The 20938-nt window shown below is 39.2% G+C and overlaps 1 protein-coding gene across 4 annotated transcripts in view; it reads left to right on the top strand.

Annotated features, from left to right (window-relative positions):
* Window positions 1-20938, top strand: part of AATF (apoptosis antagonizing transcription factor) — a 99420-nt gene that overhangs the window by 59593 nt on the left and 18889 nt on the right. Inside the window, exons 9-12 of one of the 4 annotated variants that reach the window (XM_060290416.2) lie at window positions 3887-3954; window positions 6180-6260; window positions 14389-14460; window positions 14559-15701. In XM_060290416.2, coding sequence (XP_060146399.1) covers window positions 3887-3954; window positions 6180-6260; window positions 14389-14460; window positions 14559-14649 — 312 coding nt within the window. In that variant the 3' untranslated portion in view covers window positions 14650-15701. Of the gene's footprint in view, window positions 1-3886; window positions 3955-6179; window positions 6261-14388; window positions 14461-14558; window positions 15702-20938 lie in introns of those variants that run through there. The other 3 variants (XM_060290415.2, XM_030881881.3, XM_070044453.1) reach the window with 3 other exon arrangements.

Raw genomic sequence — 20938 nt, 5'->3', positions numbered from 1 at the left:
CTCTGCGTTGCTTTCTTGAGTCCCTTTTTTTTCTGTTTGTTTTGGTCTGTGTCTGAGGCTTTCCTCAGATGTTGGTGATCCTTAACTGTCCCTTCGTGTTTCAGAGTAAGGCATTCAAAAGTATCTCTGGAACCTGGGCAGAGCTTTTTGGCTCCTTTATATATAATTTTGCTGTGAACTAATGTCTTGGTTGTTAGAACTTGGAAATCTTATTTTCCGGGGAGACAGGGGGCGACCATGCAGTTTCTCCAGAAAAGGCTCCTCTCCTCTCCTGCCTTGGAAATTTTACACATGATGCTAGTGTTCTGTGTAGAGGGTGGGGGAAGGAGACAGAAGGTCCTAGAGTTGAGCATCGAGCCTTTCCCTTATGCCCCATCTCAGCCTTCCGTGCCTCACATCTCTCAGTTTGGAACTTTTGTGGCTCAGTTTTTGCAGAGAATAAAGCTTCTTTTCTCCCTGTGGGGTAGTCACTTGGTTGTGTGGGATAATGGAGAAGGCCCATGGTTCTGCCCCCTTCCCCTTCTCCACCTTTCAGGGTAACTGCCCGCCAAGAGCTCATCTCACAGGGATTCTGTGGGCCTCACTAGCTCCACCCTCACCTTTATTCCCTCTGGACATTTGGGTGATAACTTCCTTTTACTCCTTCATCTCCTGACTGTCTTTGAAAATTTTGTGAAAAGCTACTCTCCTTAGCTCTCCCTTTTCTCTTCTTTCTTGCGGGTTAATACATTTATTTTTTTCCCTCTACTGTCTTGTAGAGGAGTTGAGAAAGGAGAAGAGATAGACTAATGTGTTCAAACTGCCATTTTTAACTGATTCTGGCGTGCATTTTTCCAGGCAGAGTATTATAAATGTTGATTCGATTCTGAATAGTACTGTCGGTGCCATTCCTCACATATGTTGTTATGGGTTAAATAGGTTTTTGTGGGCTGGCCTGGAAACCCAACTACATCTATGATTTTCCCTTAGAACTAGAGAAACAATCAAGCCTTTCTGAATTGACTCTCTGGAGGAATTATAACAGACTGGAACAAAAATATTTCATATATCTCTCCATTTTCCAAATCACATAGAAAATTAGGACTATTGTATCATTATTGTTGAAATAAAAAGCTCCAGAAACTAACAGAAACTGGAATTTTAATGGAAAAGTTTGGTCATAAAGTTAAGCTTTGAAAATTGAACTGAGAAGCAAAGCTAAGTTCTTCAGCAGTATCCCTAAAACTTCATTATTCGGCAACTTTTTTGAAAGCATTTTTCCTAATTAAATTTAAGCCCAGTGATAGAGCTGTGGGGAATAGCAATAGCCACGAGGAGCATTTGTTTACTTATTTTCTTGCTACTTTCTTATTCTTGCCTTGCACACAACAGGGTCTTCTGAAACATTGGACTGAATAAACTAGACTCGGCCAGATAGACCAATAAAACTCTCTTCCTAACCATGAATGACTAAGAATAGCTGTGAGACACTTGGGTAGTGAAAATGCAACCCAGAATATGTAAAGTACACAGGGTGCTTGAGAGTAAATGCTGCACCAGCTTGGTGTTGGAACTGCAGAGACCACTGCGAGTGTAACAGACCCACTGCGGTCATGCGGCTCCCGTTTCCAGCCTCCCACGTTGTGCTGGGGCAGCCTTCCCTGAGCGCTCCTTCCCAGTGGCCATGATGGCCCCAGTCTCAAGGGATCAGAGATCATTAGGTAAACCAGGAATCGTGGCTGTTATCTCTTATGTGGCTGGAACAAGGTAAGGGCAATGAGATGTAGTGATCCCATTATTTTCCTTCTTTTTTATTTTGTTTTCTCTTCTTTTTTATTAAAAGAAGAAAAGATTCTTTTTGTTAACCTCTCCCCGCCCCCCCCCACCCCCCCGCCTCCCCTAACCTTGCTTTTGACAGGATGCTGACTAGGAACCAGAGCCCATTTTGGCTTAGCCTTAAGGGCAGCTGTTTACAGAGTAGCGGTGTTACATAGGGTTCCTGTGTCGTATGTCTGTGTAACACTGGATTTGGATCTTGTATTTAGCTGCCGGAAGTGACTGTGATGAAGTAGGGGAGATAAACTGATAGATTGGCTGCCAGAAAGATGTTGGGAGTCAATCAGATAAACAGGGCAGAGAAATAGCTTGCTGTTTTCTAGTGATAATAAACCAGAGGCCTCTGGTCCCCGCTTTTAAATGTAATTGCCATTGTAGTAATAATGTCTAAAATAAGCAAATGAGAAAACATCACAGGAGGTTTTTTATTTGCGATTGAGATATCCTTTTCCCTTTTGCAATAAAGGTTCGTCCTATATGGAAATGAGTATTTTTACAAATTTGTTGTGCTTCTTCCAGTGCCTACTTACATAAACAAATGACAATTAGAGAGTGAACTACTTTCGTAGGAATTTATCCCTCCTTCGTTATCCTCCCACAGACTTTGGCTGTTTAACTTGATGAACTATCTGTATTGCTCCCATGCCTTACCTACAAAATGATTACTTATTTTTGTGAAGAAACAAGTTTTAAAGTCAAACCTGTGTTATTGACAGGTGATAAGCAGGAAGGAGTTTATTTTAGTGTCTTCCCTTGGATTTCTCTCAGAAGATTATTTATTTATTTATTTATTTATTTATTTTTGGCTGCGTTGGGTCTTCGTTGCTGTGCGCAGGCTTTCTCTAGTTGCGGTGGGGGGGGCTACTCTTCATTGCGGTGCGCGGGCTTCTCATTGCGGTGGCTCCTCTTGCGGGGCGTGGGCTCTAGACGCGTGGGCTTCAGTAGTTGTGGCACGAGGGCTCAGTAGCTGTGGCTCGCAGGATCTAGAGTGCAGGCTCAGTAGTTGTGGCGTACAGGCTTAGCTGCTCTGAGGCATGTGGGATCTTCCCAGACCAGGACTTGAACCTGTGTCCCCTGCATTGGCAGATGGATTCTTAACCACTGTGCCACCAGGGAAGTCCCTCTCAGAAGATTTTTGGAATTTTAATCTCTGTTGGCTGTTTCCCTGTATATAGCACTTGTGTAGGAGAGATGATATCTAGTTTTATTATTGTAATTTAAAATTCTCCTTCTTTAGTGTTTAACTTTTAAATCCATTGCTTCTTCTCACGTGGGACTTTAAGATCCAATGCAAATTCCTCAGTCTGTGTGTAAGATACAGATTTAGGCTTTGATTGCATGCGGTGGGATACCCAGTATTAAGAGGAGAGTAGGAGAGTGATTTAGAGTTCCCGTGGAGTTAATTGTGGGGCTGAGAGACTGGCTGTCTGTGTTGTGTTTCCAGTATGCACATACGACTTTCTTTAGGTTCCTTATTAAAGTTGTTGTGGCTGTGAATGTGTTGGTGTCATATATGGTTAAGTTATTTATTAGTAAGCATGCTAGGGTACCAGCTGTGGAAAGCAAGAGAGTGAAGTCCACACTTTTAGTTATATCTAATAAAGGCTTTTTGCCTAAGGAAGACCTTCCTGACTGCCGGAGGTTATAGGTCAGAAGTTAACCATGTACCATTATCCTGTTGGTGAGAAGCTGATGCGTGTTCCTCTTTGCCACCCAGCCCTTCCCACCTGACCTTTTATAGATTCTCCACTGATATCGATGAGGTGGACAAAACTAATCATAAAAACAATGAAGGGAATGTTGCATACTCATTGATCCATTTGAAATGAACTGCAGTACAATAAGTCTTTCAAATGGACTTTGTTCTCAGCTATTGCTTATAGCTCTTTTTAAAGATATATAAATATGAAAGGGTTAATGGGAATTCAGTCATGCTCTTGCCACTGAGTTGTCCCTTATTGATTGTAGTTTAGAGCTGTCACTATGCCGTTCAGAATTCCTCCTGTGCCCTTTTAAAGTCAGTTGGTGCTGGGAGATGATAAATAAATCACTTGCTTTCCTTTTTCCCCAGCTCCTTCGAGAACTCATAGAACGGAAGACCAGCTCCTTGGATCCCAATGATCAGGTGGCCATGGGAAGGTAATTTAGATATGGCTTTCTATTCATGCAAGTAGCCTGTATAATAGTTTCTCCCTCTGAATCTCCTTAATTCAGCCTCCAAGGCAACGATTGGTCCTATAATTATAAAAGTTGAGAGTTCCCTGGTGGCCTAGTGGTTAGGATTCCGGGCTTTCACTGCTGTGGACCGGGTTCAGTCCCTAGTCAGGGAACTGAGATCCTACAAGTCATGCCGCACAGCCAAATTAAAAAAAAAAAGTTAAGCAAGATAACAAGAACTAGACAGGCAGAGTGATGGAAATTGTTTACCCTACCTACATTGCCTTAAGTGCAGTTTGAATAAGAGATTATAAAATGCCTATAGGTGTTTATTTTAGGGTTTGTTTCACAAAGTCCCTCTTAATCTCTTTGCTCTCTGGATTGGGCTGTGATTTTATCTGTATCAATCTCTGACCAGTGGGTAAAAAGCATCCACCCAGATGCATGCTCTCCGCTGTCAGGACGTGGCACTGTGCACAACAGGTTCCTTGCTCTGGGAGAGTGTGCCCTAATTTAGACCTCCACCCCTTCAGTGAAAGCTGTGGCACAATTAGAAATGGAATGTGGCGGCATTACCCAGATGTCAGGGTAGAATGGAAAGTAGTGAAGGAAGGCCCTTGTGTATGCTTCATCCTGTGGCTGGAAAATAAAAAGGACGTTGAGAGTGCTACCTAATGAATAGTGTACATTTAAATAGCCATGAGCCATAATTTGCAAAAGCATGAAAGGAAACAAAAGCTGCAAGTATCAGAATGGGATTCTGGGGCAGAGCAGCATTTTGAGATCACAATGAAAAATTTGTGTTGATGAAATAATTTTATGTGAGTAAAACATGAATTTTAGGGTAGGATGTTGATATTTTGTATATCTCTGGAATGCTATAGAGAGCTGTTCACCATAAATTTAATGTGATAGAGCAAATTGCATTTAAGTGATGATTATATTGTACATTTATCTGACTTTACAATAAAATAGATTATGGTAATTAAGATTATATTAAGATTACAGTAATTGGATTTCCCTGGATTTTTTTTTTTTGATGTTAAATTTTCATTGTGTAAATCAGGTAAGATGAGTAGCTGCTGCTGTTTTTCCTTTTTTCCCCGCACATTTGTTCATATGAGCAATATATGAAGATTTTCTTAGCCCAGTATCTTTTATTTGAAAAATTAATTTCTTTTAATCTAAAACGACTGCAGACTACCAAATGTAAAATAGATAGCTAGTCGGAAGCGGCTGCATAGCACAGGGAGATCAACTCGGTGCTTTGTGATCACCCAGAGGGGTGGGATAGGGAGGGTGGGAGGGAGAATCAAGAGGGGGGATATGGGGATATATGTATACATATAGCTGATTCACTTTGTTATACAGCAGAAACTAACACAACATTGTAAAGCAATTATACTCCAATAAAGATGTTAAAAAAATAAAAGTAAAATAAAATGACTGCAGAATATATGAATCTTGTTTGGATCCTGATTCAAGCAAACTAACTGTAAAGTTGAGACGACCTCGGAAATTTAGAGTAAATATTTGATAGTAAAGAATTATTGTCAACTTTTTTTAGGTGTGACAGTGGTATTGAGATTATATTGGGGCTCTTGGTATTGAGATTATATTGCGGGAAAAAAAGCCCTTACCTTTGAACAACACATTCTGAAATATTATAGCTGAAATGCAAATTAAATAAATAAAATGACTGTAAAACTAGTATCAATAGTGGATAATTCTTAACACTTAGCAAAAAGTGGAAAGCAGAGGAAAAAGCAGTTGGGCATTAACAATGGGAAAATTAGATTTAAAGAATTCACGTGCTCAAACCAAACAGCAGCTGCAATATTAGTCATAGAACAGGCCGCACAGCTAAAACATTAAAAGCAAACCCAAGCAGCTATACTCAGTTTGATGGGTTTTCCTGCAGACTGGTAGATTTAGTGCTTGTCACAGTAACTCCAAATACTAAGGAGCATTGTTAACCAAATTTGCTGTAGAATTTCCCAGCTGCCATTTGTTTTTGTTTTTGTTTCTTTAAGCCATTGCACAAATCCTCGTCTGTTGATTAGTCTCTGTGGCCCCAGACTGTCTTGAGGAAGTTGATGTAGGTTGATGATTTCTTTCTGCAGTGTTGTTAGAAAAATTCCGATTTGTCGATACATGTAACTATTTCCATTAGTGATGATGCATAACATCGCTTGTGAATTTCCTAGGCAGTGGCTTGCAATCCAGAAGTTAAGAAGCAAAATCCGCAAGAAAGTAGATAGGAAAGCCAGCAAAGGAAGGAAACTTCGGTGAGTTACTTTTTAGAAAAAATGTTAATCTTGTGTGTTGTTATCCATATCTCTTCTCTTGCATGTTGGCTATTACATCATTTTTCTATTTCTTTTGATGATTCTGTTTTTCAGGAGCAGAAAAATAACTAAAGCAATATTTGAGGCTTTTTTTTGAGACTCCGGTTTTTTTTTTACTCTGTAATGGAAAGATAGTTACTTCTTGTTCTACTGTTGTGAATGGATGGGTTAAATGATATTTGCATTTCCCTGAAAGAGAAATAATAAGGAAATAAGACAAGATCGTTGAAATTGCCTTAGTTTTAAAAAATGATTTCTTTAGAACAATATAAAAATTGTATTTTGGAGTCTTGTTTAGACATAGAATTATATTGGTCCATTTTCATGATGCCATACATGTACGCAATATGCTAAAAAGGTAAAAATGAAGGATTCCAGAGAATGTTAACACTGCTTAAATGAGATGAGGAATATAATTTGTATGAGAACAGAGAGACATTTCTGAGTGTAGGAAAGCCCTCAACCCTGTGAGCCCTTGAAGGAGTCTTAAAAGTATGGAGACAAAAGATGGGGCAAGAGTAGAATTGACATTGCTATGCTTTCAGACTTAGATTCCTTGTAACTATTTTTATATATTACATAATATCACTCTCACAGGGCCTCAGTGTCAAAGAAGCTACTTGTAATTCAGGTGCACACTGAAAAAAAAATGTTAAACTCATTGTGTTAGGACAGTTTTAGGCAGATAGCTAATCCCACATCCTTATTAGAGCCTGCCTGTCATTAAATTCCCTTTAGACAAATGTGGATCTGTCTCATTTTTAAATATCTTCAGAGAAGCAGATTTCACTACTTCAATTAACCTGTTTTAGTATTTAACAAAACTCATCAGGAAATGCTTATTTTTCTTTAACTTTGCAGAAGTGCAAAGTAGCTTTTCATCATCTTGTGCTTGAAAGTCACTTTCTTAAATCTTAGGTTAAATTGTTATAATTTGTTTATGTTTTTTCATATGTTGAAGTTTCCAAGTCTTCATACTTCTCCAAGTTTGTTTTCAGTGTACTGGTTAAGAGCATGGTCTCAAGAGCCTGACTGCCTGAGTTTGAATCCCAGCTTTGACAGTGTGGGATATGACACTCTAGTAGTTACTCCGAGCAAGACCCTTAAACTCTCTGTGCTAGTTTCTTCATCTGTAGAATGGGGATGATAATAGTACAAGACTTGTAGGGTTGCTGTGAGGTTTAAATGAGTAAGTATATATACAGCTTTTAGAACAGTGCCAGGGACACAGCAAGCACTATATACGTGTCTGTTGCCATCATTCCTATCATTATTATTGCTGTTATTATTCCAAGACTGGATCAGTCTCCTCCTGGAACGTTCATTTACTTACTCACTCACATACATGCCTCTTTTGTACCTGTCTCTTCTGTACCCCCCCCCACCCGGAAGGATTTAAAGAAGAATGTTATTACTAGTACTTTGTAATTGACCAGGCTGATTAAATACCTACTCTTTAATTTTGAGATTAGACTTTTCTCCAGTACGGTGCTTTTAAAATTATAGCTTTGAGAAAGACAAATACTCTATGTTATCACTTGCATGTGGAATCTAAAAAATGAAACAAACGAATGTACCTAACACAACAGAAACAGGCTCACAGATACAGAGAACAAACCAGTGCTTACCAATGGGGAGAGGGAAGGAGGGAGGGGCGAGATAAGGGTATGGGATTAAGAGACACAAACTATTGTATATAAAATAAATAAGGAGCAAGCATATATTATACAGCACAGGGAATATAGCCATTATTTTATAATAACTTTAGATGGAGTATAATCTATAAAAATATTGAATCACTGTGTTGTACACCTGAAACTAATAATATTGTAGATCAACTGTACTTCTAATTAATTAATTTAATAGCTTTGTGAGGCTTTAAATGTTCTCTAGAGGGAGGAGCCCGGGATTTCAGATCAGGAGACTGGCTCTGTCTGGCTCTATGATTTTGGTTGCTCTTTATTCTCTGAGCCTCACTTTTCTCATTTAATAAGTGGAGATACTAATCCCTACTTTATAGATTTGGTTTGAGGATTAAAACAAGGTGAATATGTCTGGTACGTAGGAAGCATTCGAAAATATTAGTTTCTTTGGTTTCTTGTGTTTATCTGTTGACGTTGCTGTTGCAAATATACGCTCTTCAAAAGAACTGAGAGTGGCCAAAAATGCCTTTTTTACATTATCATATGTTTATGAGTTTTAAAACTGTTAGGGCAAGTAGCTATAATCGTGTGTCCCTTGAGGGCAAGTATTGCACTGTTTTTTCAAGACAGTTCCAACCTTAACCGTCTACCGTAGTGCCTCGTAGACATGTTTTTGGATGATTATAACAGTAAAATTAACACGCTTGTCAGGTAAGACTTTCTGTAAGATGCAGCATCCACACTTCACAGTGTGAAGTGAGCAGACTAGGAAGAGTGAGCCTAGGGAAAGGCCACAAAGAATAATGTTTGCCAAAATACAGACCTGAGAGTGTACACGTCCGTTTTGGGAACTGCATTTGTTTTGACAGAGACTTAAACTGAGTATGGGGGAATGGCAGGAGATGAGGCTGTATGAATAAGTGAGCGCTAGATTGTGGTCAAGCTCAGAATTCAGACTTTAAAGACTGTAGCAAGTCATTGAAAAATAAGGAAGCCTGAGCACCTGTCACAGATTGGAGGAGACTTAAGGAGACACCACAATTAGGTGCAATGTGGGGTCCTAGGTTGGATCCTGGAAAAGAAAAAGGACACTAGGGTAAAAATGGGTGAAGTTTGAATAAGGTCTATGGTTTAGTTAATAGTATTGTACCAATGTTAATTTCCTAATTTTGATAATTACACTGTACTTGTGTAAGCTGTTAACATTAGAGGAAGCTAGGTGAGGATATACATGAGTTCTCTGCACTATTTTTGCAACTTTTCTATAAGCCTAAAATTACTGCCAAATAAGAAGTAAAAAGAAAAGTAATAAATAAGGTCATGTGCTTTGAATTGTTTTGCAGTTTTATCATCAGTATTCACCTGGCTCTCTTTGTGAACATCAGTGTGCGGGATGTGGTCAGAATCAGAGTGATCTTGTTAGCAATAGCAACAACTAACATTTATAAAACTCTGTTGGGCACTGCAAAGCAATTTACATGCTGAGGTAGAAAAGGCATAGGCTCTGATGCTAAACTGTCTGGGTTTGAAATCTGACACTTCACTTACTGGCCTTTAGACCTTGGGCAAGATACTTTACATCTTTGTGCTTCAGTTTCCTCATCTGTCAACCTAGCATGGTGATAAAAGGCACATCTCATAGGATTGTTATGCAGATTGAATTAGCTAATTCATGTAAAGTAGTTCGGAAGGTAAGTAGCTCGCCCAGGTTACAGAACTAGCAAGCACAAACTTGGATTTGAGCTAATTGGTCTGATTCCAGAGCCCATGCTTCTAACCTGTGGCTATTGAGTTGTTTCTCTGGCCAGGACCTTTGCAGACACCAAAATGGTACCTTGGCTACATTAGAATTCTGCCATGATGGATTTAACAAGGGGCCCAGGCTAGATGAGAATAGCATAAATAACTTCCTTAAATTAGACCCCCAGAAGAGCTGGTGGGATGTGCCAACTGTCATCACCGGTACTAGATTCCACCAGTGAGCAAGCTTTGCTTTGTGTGATATGGTTGGAGAGAGAAGAAATGTCCTAGCAAAGGTGAACATCACCTTGTGGAAACCTTAGTTTAAATGGTAGCAGGTCAGTGGCATGATCCTGGTCAGACTGGGTGTGGCAATTTGCTAGTTGGATGCTGGAAAATAACTTATAAAAAAAAGAAATGTTTTGGTTTTGGGAAGTAATTATAATTATTGACTATCAGTCTTTTACTCAGCATTATCTGTAAGTGGATTTGATCATGATTTAAGCAGAATTCATAATGTAAATGAATGAAGCTCTCGGGTCTTTAATAATGAGGTGTCATACTGTGTTTTGTGTTTGTCTATTTTTCTGCAACAAAATTATATTTATCTCCTTAGTATGGTTGGTAAAAGGTATTTTAATACTAAAACATGCATCCATCCTCAGTAGCACTGAGATTAGGTAAAATGCATTGTATTAAGTACACATTACTAAATCTGATTACTTCTTAAAGCCTGTCTTTCATCATGCAGCTAATAGTTATTGAATATATTTTACTAAAGTGTAAAGGTATTCCACAGAGCAGTGCCATCCAATAAAAATGTCTTTACCTGCGTAATTTTAAATGTTCTAGTAGCCACAATTGAAAAGGGGAAAAAATGAAACAAGTGAACTTAATAATATATTTCACGTAACCCAATATATAAAAAATATTATTTCAACAATTTATTGTTTTAAAAATTATTAGTGATATATTTTACATTTTTTGCATCTCAAGTTTTCAAAATCTGGAGCACATCTCAGTTTGGCACATTTCAGGTGCTTAGTAGCCACGTGTGGCCAGTGACTCCCGGATTGGACAACACAACTATAAGGTATAGTTCATAGTCTTTGTCTAGACAGTAAATTAAACCTGTATTTGGACACAGCCAAGAACAGTTTTCATTTTTTCAGATGAACAGTGAAGTTTGGCGAAGCCTAAAGACATTAAAATACATTTATTAATTGTACTTACACTTTATACTTAAATAAAAAGATTATGTAAATAATTATATTCTTGTACATTAACATAACCTTTGGGCAGGGCATTTAGCTTACTTTTTCAATTTTAAATATGCATACTTTTCGATTCACCAGCAAAGCAATTCCACATCTCAAAATTTATCCCATAGAAATGTGTGAACAAACATACAATAATTTATATATAAGAATCTTCGGGCTTCCCTGGTGGCGCAGTGGTTGAGAGTCCGCCTGTCGAAGTAGGGGACACGGGTTCGTGCCCCGGTCCGGGAAGATGCCACATGCCGTGGAGCGGCTGGGCCCGTGAGCCATGGCCGCTGAGCCTGCTCATCCGGAACCTGTGCTCCACAACGGGAGAGGCCACAACAGTGAGAGGCCTGCGTACCACAAAAAAAAAAAAAAAGAATCTTCACTTTAGCTAAGTCAGAAAGAGAAAGACAAATACCATGTGATATCTCTTATATGTGGAATGTAAAATATGACACAAATGAACTACAAAACAGACACAGACATAGAGAACAGACTTGTGGTTGCCAAATGGGGGGCAGTGGGGGAGGGATGGACTGGGAGTTTGGGATTAGCAGTTGCAGACTAGTATATATAGAATGCATAAACAACAAGGTCCTACTGTATAACACAGAGAATTATATTCAATATCCTGCGATAAACCATAATGGAAAAGAATATGAATAGGAATGTGTGTGTGTGTGTAACTGAATCACTTTGCTATGCAGCAGAAATTAACACAATTTTGTAAATCAACTATGTGTCAATAAAATAAATTTCTAAAAGTTTTGAAAAGTCTTCACTTTCGCACTGTTTAATATGGTTTTTAAAGGGGATAGGCTGTATAATGCCTATCAGTAGGAGGTTTAATAAATTATATTGGCACGACAGAATATCCTGTAACTATTTAAAAGAATAGAATATGACAAAGTGGAAAAAAGCATAATGCAGAATATTAAGTATCTTTACAGTCTCATTTTTATGTGAAAATATATAAAGTTTATATTTGTCTTATATATGGAGAATGCCACAGACAAACTTAACAATGATTAACAGTGATTTAATTAACAGTGATTATTTCTGGGGTATAGGACTACAGGGAACTTGTCAGCTCTCTATACATTTTGGAATTTGAAATTTTATATTATTTTTTATAATTAGGAGATAGGGACATTAAAAAATGTACAGTGAACAGATATTTTGTTGCATCTTATAAAAAGTGAAGAATTGGAAGCAATATGAATGTTCAAGTATATGAAAATATAGTTATGGTACTTCCATTCCTGGAATTTTGTATATAGCTTTGAGATACAATGCTAAGTGAAAAAAAAAGATATGAAATTATGTGTGTGTATGGATTTCTATATAAAATGAACATAATTGGGCTTCCCTGGTGGCGCAGTGGTTGAGAGTCCGCCTGCCGATGCAGGGGACACGGGTTCATGCCCCGGTCTGGGAAGATCCCATATGCCCCGGAGCGGCTGGGCCCATCAGCCATGGCCACTGAGCCTGCGCGTCCAGAGCCTGTGCTCCACAACAGGAGAGGCCACAACAGTGAGAGGCCCGTGTACTGCAAAAAAAAAAAAAAAAATTAATTAATTAATTAAATAAATAAAATGAACATAATTAACCAAAATATTAAACTCATAATAATAATAAATATTAATAACAGTTCTTCTCTAGGTGGAAGAACTATGTATGTTATTATTATTATTTTTTTTTGCTGTATGTGGGCCTCTCCCTGCTGTGGCCTCTCCCGTTGTGGAGCACAGGCTCCGGATGCGCAGGCTCAGCGGCCATGGCTCACGGGCCCAGCCGCTCCGCGGCACGCGGGATCCTCTCAGACCGGGGCACAAACCCGTGTCCCCTGCATCGGCAGGAGGACTCCCAACCACTGCGCCACCAGGGAAGCCCCTATGTATGTATTTTTGTGTGTGCCCAGTTGGTTTGTTTTCTAAATTTTCTGTAATGAATTATGCTTTTTGTATTACTCTTATAATGGGAAAAATCTCATCACTATTATTCTTTTAAATTCATGTGTTAAAAAAATGAGTGAAATTTGGGAGGCTTGGCTATTGGTGGTGTAGTAGAGAATCAAATTCTTTGATGTGTGTAAAAATGTTTTTAAAACTGTAAAACATTACACATGTGAAAATATTTATATCATATTTTTTTGTGGATAGTGTTTTGCCCAAGAACAAGTTTTTCTGGTTAGAATTTTATTGGGCTGGGCTAAAAGTTCATTTGGGTTTTCCGTAACATGGAAAAACCCAAATGAACTTTTTGGCCAACAAATATTCTGTGCATATTGTCCTTCAGCTTCTCCTTTTATAATGAACAGAAAGGGATACCTTCTTTGAATTCTCTTTGGTGTAATTTCTTCTGTATAAGGTCAAATATTTGTTCAGCCCCCCTTCACCAGAGGATCTCAAAGCACTTTGTACAAAAATACCCTTTTTTTCTATTGGTGGGAGATGGAGGTGACATAACTTAAATTTCTGTAACACCTTGACTGAAGATCTAAGGATCAGACTTCTTATGTACTCAGTTGCATGTGTCATTTGAAGATGGGTGAGGGGCTTCCCCGGTGGCGCAGTGGTTAGGAATCCACCTGCCAATGCAGGAGGCACGTGTTCGAGCCCTGCTCCGGGAAGATCCCACATGCCGCGGAGCAACTAAGCCCGTGTGCCACGACTACTGAGCCTGCGTTCTAGAGCCCGTGAGCCACAACTACTGAGCCCATGTGCTGCAACTACTGAAGCCCGCGCGCCTAGAGCCTGTGCTCCGCAACAAGAGAAGCCACTGCAGTGAGAAGCCTGCGCACCGCAGTGAAGAGTAGCCCCCGCTCGCCGCAACTAGAGAAAGCCCGCGTGCAGCAACGAAGACCCAATGCAGCCAAAAAAAAAAAAAAGGGCGAAATGAAAGACCTGGTGGAGCTAGTGAGTGAAGGTGATTCTAGAAGCCTTTTCTGACTCAGGGAGCTAGTGAGTGATGGTGGTGGTGAGGTGTTCCATTTGAATGTTATGCCACTACCTGTGCTACTGCCAGTAGGTAGCTTTAATGACACTGAAAAATGATTAAGATGTGTGTAGAGGAGGGAAGATGAGGTAGTCATCTCCTCATTGTCTTTGTCTGGAGTGATGTTTAAGGGCTAGTAGATTGCTCAAGGGCACAGGTCTATCTACTCATTTTTTGGGCATTGGAGCTCTGTTGAGCTACTGTCGTTCACAATGTGCTTTTATCACACTTTTCTCCTGTAGTCTTAAGGAAAAAGTGTTTTTATGGTCGTGAGTGGTTCGTGCCTATGAATTGTTCCCTGTTGCACTCTGGAGCCAGGTATACCTGTGATCAGTTCTGGAGTTTGTTACCTGGTAGGGTGTATTTCCTTTTCTAGGTTAATAGTTACTGATGTTGCTGCCTGTTTGTTTCCTACTTTATTAGGTTTCACGTCCTTAGCAGGCTTCTGAGCTTCATGGCACCTATTGACCATACCACAATGAATGATGATGCCAGGTGAGTAATAGATTTAATTATATGTCTCAAATGGCTTCATGACAGCCCGATATTGACCTGTTCTACAGCCTGTCGCCCTCTCCATTTCTTCTTATCAGTGAACCATTTGTCATTGGCATCATAGCAAGGGTCCTCGTCACATCTCTTCACTCCCATCATTACTGTAAGACCAAAACAAAATTCCCGTAAATCTCAGTGCTGCCTCTGGAGGGTTTTTTGTTTGTTTTTGCTGTTTTGTTTTGTTTTTAACTTTAGCCACCTGCCTAGGACATCGGAGCTCTTCTCTAGACAGATGGGTTAGGACAGCACACACACTTGCTTCATGTGTTTGGGGGTTTTATGCATATGTTCTCCTTTTAAAAATGGGTCTAGAGATTGCTCTAGAGATCTGCATTATGTTGTGTTTGTTCAGGCTGCTGTTGAGGTTTTTTTTATTTTGAGTATTTTTACAAAAGAAGTACATGCTCATTTTACAAAGCTGAAACTAGAAATGTGTACAGAAGGAAATGTATACGTGTACTCAATTCGGAGATAACCACTTTTTAAAGAATCATTCCTTTTGTATTTATTAGTTGGCATTCTACTACATCATAATATTTTTATAATATTATTTATCTATCCATATTCCTTCTCCTTGATTTGTTTAGCATTTATTTATTCATTTATATCAGTATGGATTCATGCTCTCCTATTTTATTCAAGTTAATTATGATCTGTTACTGTCATTATTTACTTTGATTTAAAATTATCTCAGGTTAACAGAAGCCCCTTCAAGCTGGCTTGCATCTTTTTGAGATGTCCCCAATTATTCCTTGAGTGCTTCCTTACTTTCCACCACAGCTAGGTGTTCTAGGCTCATCTTATATTTTCTCTGTTCCAGCCCTGGAGTCAGTCTTTCTCCAGGGAGTTCTCACTCTTTTTAGTGAACTGTGGTTTTTAGAACCTAAGGTCTGGGTGCTGGGGTGCTCATTGTTCTGGGTGTCATTGTTCATAGGCTCTCTCAGCGTATAGAGGTTGGAAACGTGTGTATATACACATACCCATACATAGGAGACAACCACTTTTAGTATCTCAGAATATTTCCTTTCAGTCTTTGAGTCCCCTTTTAGTATGTTCTTGTTTTTATTTTTATATAATTAAAATTATATTCAACAATATAGAATTATATTCTGTATTGTGATTTTTTCTTTAAATATTTTGTATACTGTGACCATTTCATGTCATTAAAATTATTCAAAAATTTAAGTGACTGTGTAATATTTTTATATTACCTATTGAGCCATTCACTAATTGTTGGAAATTTAAATTGTTTTTAATTATCATTGTTGTAATGCTGTGATAGACACTTTAAAACATAAGTCTTCACCAAGTGAAATTATTGGTCATAATGTAGGCACATGTGGGTTTTGCCAGCTTTATCCCTCAAGCTACATTCAACCTTTTTATTTGAGAGTATTTAGTTTGCTAATAAACCCCATCAGATTTCCCCCCTTGCTTGAAAAGTAGTAGATGTGCAAGTTTAGTTGAACACGATGATTATCAATTTTTTGTTTGCATTTGTTCAGTGCTTTGAGTACAAAATAGCTTACGGGTGGCGCTGAGTCCATTTATACGCATATCTTTGTGACTTCCTGCACTCTCCTGTGCTTTGCAAATGAATGCCTTTGTCTGGCTGGGTTTTGTTTGTTTGTTTTTCCATTTATTTCTGGGTCTGATCTGTTTTTAAAAATAATAGAGTGAGGGACTTCCCTGGTGGTGCAGTGGTTAAGAATCCGCCTGCCAATGCAGGGGACACAGGTTCAGAGCCCTGGTCCAGGAAGATCCTACATGCCACAGAGCAACTAAACCCGTGCACCACAGCTACTGAGCCTGTGCTCTAGAGCCCAAGAGCCACAACTGCTGAGTCCCCGCTCCACAACTACTGAAGCCTGTGGGTCCTAGAGCCCATGCACCACAACTACTGAGCCCACACGCCGCAACTATTGAGCCCACGCGCCACAACTACTGAAGCCCATGCCCTCTAGGGCCCACATGCTGCAACTACTGAGCCCGCATACTGCAACTACTGAGGCCTGTGCGCCTAGAGCACATGCTCCGCAACAAGAGAAGCCACCGAGAAGCCACCACAACGAGAGGCCCGTGCACCACAACGAAGAGTAGCCCCCGCTTGCCGCAACTAGAGAAAGCCTGTGCAGCAACGAAGACCCAGCGCAGCCAATAAATAAGTAAATAAGTATATAAATAAAAGCAAGAGAAAAAACAAATTAAAAAAATAATAGAGTAAAATGAATGCTTCTTAGGTTCTCTGTCAGGATGACATGCAAAAATTACTTCAATAGAAAAGGAAAACTAGGCACTTAAAAACTAAAATCCATTAAGGTAACATTATTATCCCAGGCATAAAGTGAAATCTAATTTAAGTATTGGTGGCATCTTTTGAATATAGTACTACTAGATCATTTAGAAATCGATTGTCATTCCTAGCTGGGATTTTTCTTGAATCACCTGATACCCCCGGACACTTAGTTTCCCAGAATCTTGTTTATTCACTCATAGTTTTTAAGGGTCTGCTATATACTAGACATAAAGTTTATTTGAAAACGACTTTATTATTTAGGATTATGTTGGGCTTGGTCTGCAAGAAACATAAAATATGACTACAGAGGTATAAGCAAATGGGAGTTTATTTTTCTAACAGAATATTCCTAGGGGTGGCAGGTAATTATTGGCAATGGCTTTTCCCTTCTCAGTAGTATTAAGGCCAACATACCTTGGTCTTCCCCCTGTGGTTGCAAGGTGGTTGCTGCAGCTTTAGCCATCAAGTATGCATTCCAGGCAGGAAGAAGAGGAAAGGAGTGGTGTCAGCCATACTGATTTTCTTTTATCAGAATGCCCTCCAAAAACAACTTCTCATATCTCATTGGTCATAACTCTGTTATGTTGCCACTTCAGGTAGAGCAGGCAAGGGAGGAGGGGTTGGGAATGTGTTTGCTGGGTAACTGTGTGGCATTTGGTGTTAGTGGGGGAAAAAGCTATCCCTTGTAGACGCTGCTAATTATCAGCATTGTTCTCCCGCTGGTTTAGCCACTTTGTAACAAGGAATTTAATAAGAGTGTTACAGCTGGAGAACTGAGCATTTGTTTTTACCAAGTACGCTCCCTTTGCATTGTGTTTCTTAAGGACACAGAGGCAGACATCCACGTTACTGCTTGTGCTCCAGAGTCTGAATAGGCCAGACTAACTATAGACAGAGTAAGTGAGTATTAGCTCTTTCTGCTTCTGGTATCAAATATTCCAGGGCCCATAGGTAGTGTTAGGTAGTATCTTTTTTTTAAAACTATATCTTTTAAGAAGGAGCCCGTCATAGCTTGGCCTGTTTTGTTTTTTGTTTAGGTAATTCCATAACTGGAAATAATCTAGCACTGTTCTATTTGGTTTCTCACTTTGTATGCCACAAAATTTGAGGAATGGGAAACTTTCATTTCAGCATCAGTGGATACTATTGATACTTTTCTCCAAGTGAATAGTTCTGGTTTTGATAAGTTACAGATATATCATTCTTTTTTTTTTTTTTTTTAAACAATGATATAGATTTATTGAAGGTAAACTTCTGGGAAAATTCAACCCATTTTTATAGTTGCATCTATGGTAGAGTAGAACAAAGTTACAGATATGTCATTCTTGGTGTGCATGTATGAATAGAGAATTCTTTATGATTTTGAAGTAGAGAAAGGCTTTGTAAGCATGACACGAAGGCCAGAAGCCACGGGGAAAGTACTAGTAGCTATGACTACATAAGAGTCACAGTGAAAAAGATACCAAAAACAAAGTTATAAGTAAATGACAAACTGGGAAGAAAAAGTTCAATGTAACATTACTGTGTAAGAATGCTATGGAAAGAGTTTTTACAGATCTCTAAGAATATCCCAATAAAAATAATGGGTAAAGCGTGTCAACAAGCAAACTTAGAGATCGTAAAAGAAAAATTGCAAATGGCCAAAAAATATAAAGACTGTCAATCTCGTTAATCAAATAAATGGATATTAAAATAATGAGATTTCATTTTTTTCTTATTAAATTGGAAAACATTAAAAGAGTGATAATCACTAATGTCGATGGTGTGAGGAAACAGATGCTTTCATTTACTGTTGTTAGGAATGTAAATGGCAAAATCATTTTGGAGGGCTATTTGGCAATGTTTTTCAAAATTTTAAATGTAAATGTATCTGTTGACCCAGAGAAATCTCACTTTTAGGAATTGACCTAAGGAGACCTAAGGAAATAGCAAGTTAGCAAATATTTTTGTATCAAGGATCTTTATTGCAACATTGTTTATAATGGGGAAAAATAAGAAACAATCCAAATGACCATCAATAGGGAACTAGTTAAAATAAAATCACAGAAAATCATTCATTGAAGTTATAAGCAACTGTTAAAGGAGGAAGTGGAGCTGTACGTATTAACATAATGTTTAATGTAATAAGTAGGCTGCAGAATACTATATCATAATCCTACTTTTGAGTAAATAAACGTGTACGATTGAAGAAAAAGTGGTGCCTTACAAAAAAATATATTATACTGTCATGGCAAGATCTCCAGGTTATTTTGTTAACTAGAAAAAGAAACATCCATTTATGTAATATCCATTTATGTTTTTAAAATAAATATTAAACAGCTGTGTATGTATACGTATGTATGGATATGTTACACATCAGTAATATTTAAAATGTTTACCTACAGGGAAGGGACTGGGAGGAGGAAGGGGCAAAGGGAGATTTCCACCTTTTTTTGTTTCTCATACTTCTGTTTTGCTCTAATTTCCTGCCATGAGGATGCATTCATATTAAGTGTCACTAAAAAAAATAAGAAGCTCTGAAACAGTGTACACCAAACTCTTCACATGTTTATTGCTGGGCAGGGTGGAGTAGAAGACACATTTTATTTTCTAGTCTATTATTTCTGTAGTATTTGATTTTTTTTTTTACAATAAATTTGTATTGCTTTTTATCAACAGAATAGGACATGTTCATTTTGAAAATTATATCTATAATATAAAGAGGAGGTGGGAAGGTCCTGATTTTCTCTATTGAAGTATTACATAAATGAAAGAGCTTCTTTGCCTTAAGGCTTCTGCCCTGTGAGCCATTTGGGTAAAACTGGCTTTTGAATACCCAAGTAGCTTCTGTCCCAGCCCACCCCTCCCCTTTTTTAATCATGGTGAAAAATTACATAACAAAATTTCCAGCCCTTTTTTTTTTTTTTTTTTTCCGGTACGTGGGCCTGTCACTGCTGTGGCCTCTCCCGTTGCGGAGCACAGGCTCCGGACATGCAGGCTCAGCAGCCATGACTCACGGGCCAGGCCACTCCGCGGCATGTGGGATCTTCCCGGACGGGGCACGAACCTGTGTCCCCTGCATCAGCAGGCGGACTCTCAACCACTGCGCCACCAGGGAAGCCCCTCCAGCCCTTTTGATTTCTTATTCTCAGAGGCCACTCTACCTGTGGTTCCTAACATACCCAGGTCTGGAGAGAGAAGCCCTTCTCTTTCTGTGTCTTGGGTCCAATTTGTTGTTCCACGCATGTGCCTAAGTTGGATTAATACCCAGTATTAATAAAGAGAGGAGAAGGGGGGAATCCCAGTATGGTTACTCATCCTTGAATCCCCCATGTCCATTGTCCAGTTTGAGCTCAAATTTGGACTTGGTCAAATTGAATTGAGACTGGAACATAGCTCTCATTAAGGGAGAGAGAGCAGAGGTCTTTAACACAGGGTATTAAAATACCCTTAGTGGAGGAAGAAGTACTGTCTGTAAAAGGATCTTTAGAAAGGTAGTGGCATCTTCATATTTCTGCTGATACATATTCTTTTCTCATGCTAGGAAATTTTCTCTTCAAGCAATCTATGTTTTAAAAAGTCTTTTTAAATGCAGAGTAGCCCAGTTTGCTCCTGTATTACAGATTTCCCTTTGGGGCGTCTCTAGGTAAGCTTTGCATACGGATTTAAATGCCTTTACAGGCCCTCAGGTTTCCTTTGCTAGTGAAAGTCTCATGTGACCCCTGACACTTTTGCTGGTCTGGTATTAGGAGGTGGGCAGGTGGTTTCTATTGCAGGCCTGATGAACACTCCCAGTACTGGGAGGAGAGGGGTTGGTGGTATGGTGGTTAGCATAGCTGCCTTTCAGTACTGGGAGGAAAGAAAAGAAATTCAACTTTGCCCCTGTATCATGTGTTGCGTGCGAGAGAGGGGTTACCACGAGTCTACAAAGGATTGCTGGCTTTGCTGGACCCTCAGGTACTCTTGGCACGGGGCAGCACATCTCCCAGAGCAGCTCCTGTTTGCCCTTCAGAGTCATCTGTGCGAAGAGGGCAGAAGTGTCATGTGATGCTGTAGAGGCAGAGTTATCAGTGGGCTGAGGAGGACAAAGGGCTTGATGTCTCATTGGCAGAGAATCCCTCTAAGCATATTGTCACCACTGAG

This window comes from Globicephala melas, chromosome 20, assembly GCF_963455315.2.
Source record: "Globicephala melas chromosome 20, mGloMel1.2, whole genome shotgun sequence".
Lineage (NCBI taxonomy): Eukaryota > Metazoa > Chordata > Mammalia > Artiodactyla > Delphinidae > Globicephala > Globicephala melas.
The sequence above is the reverse complement of the archived record's forward strand: the minus strand, read 5'-3'. Positions and strand labels throughout refer to the sequence as shown.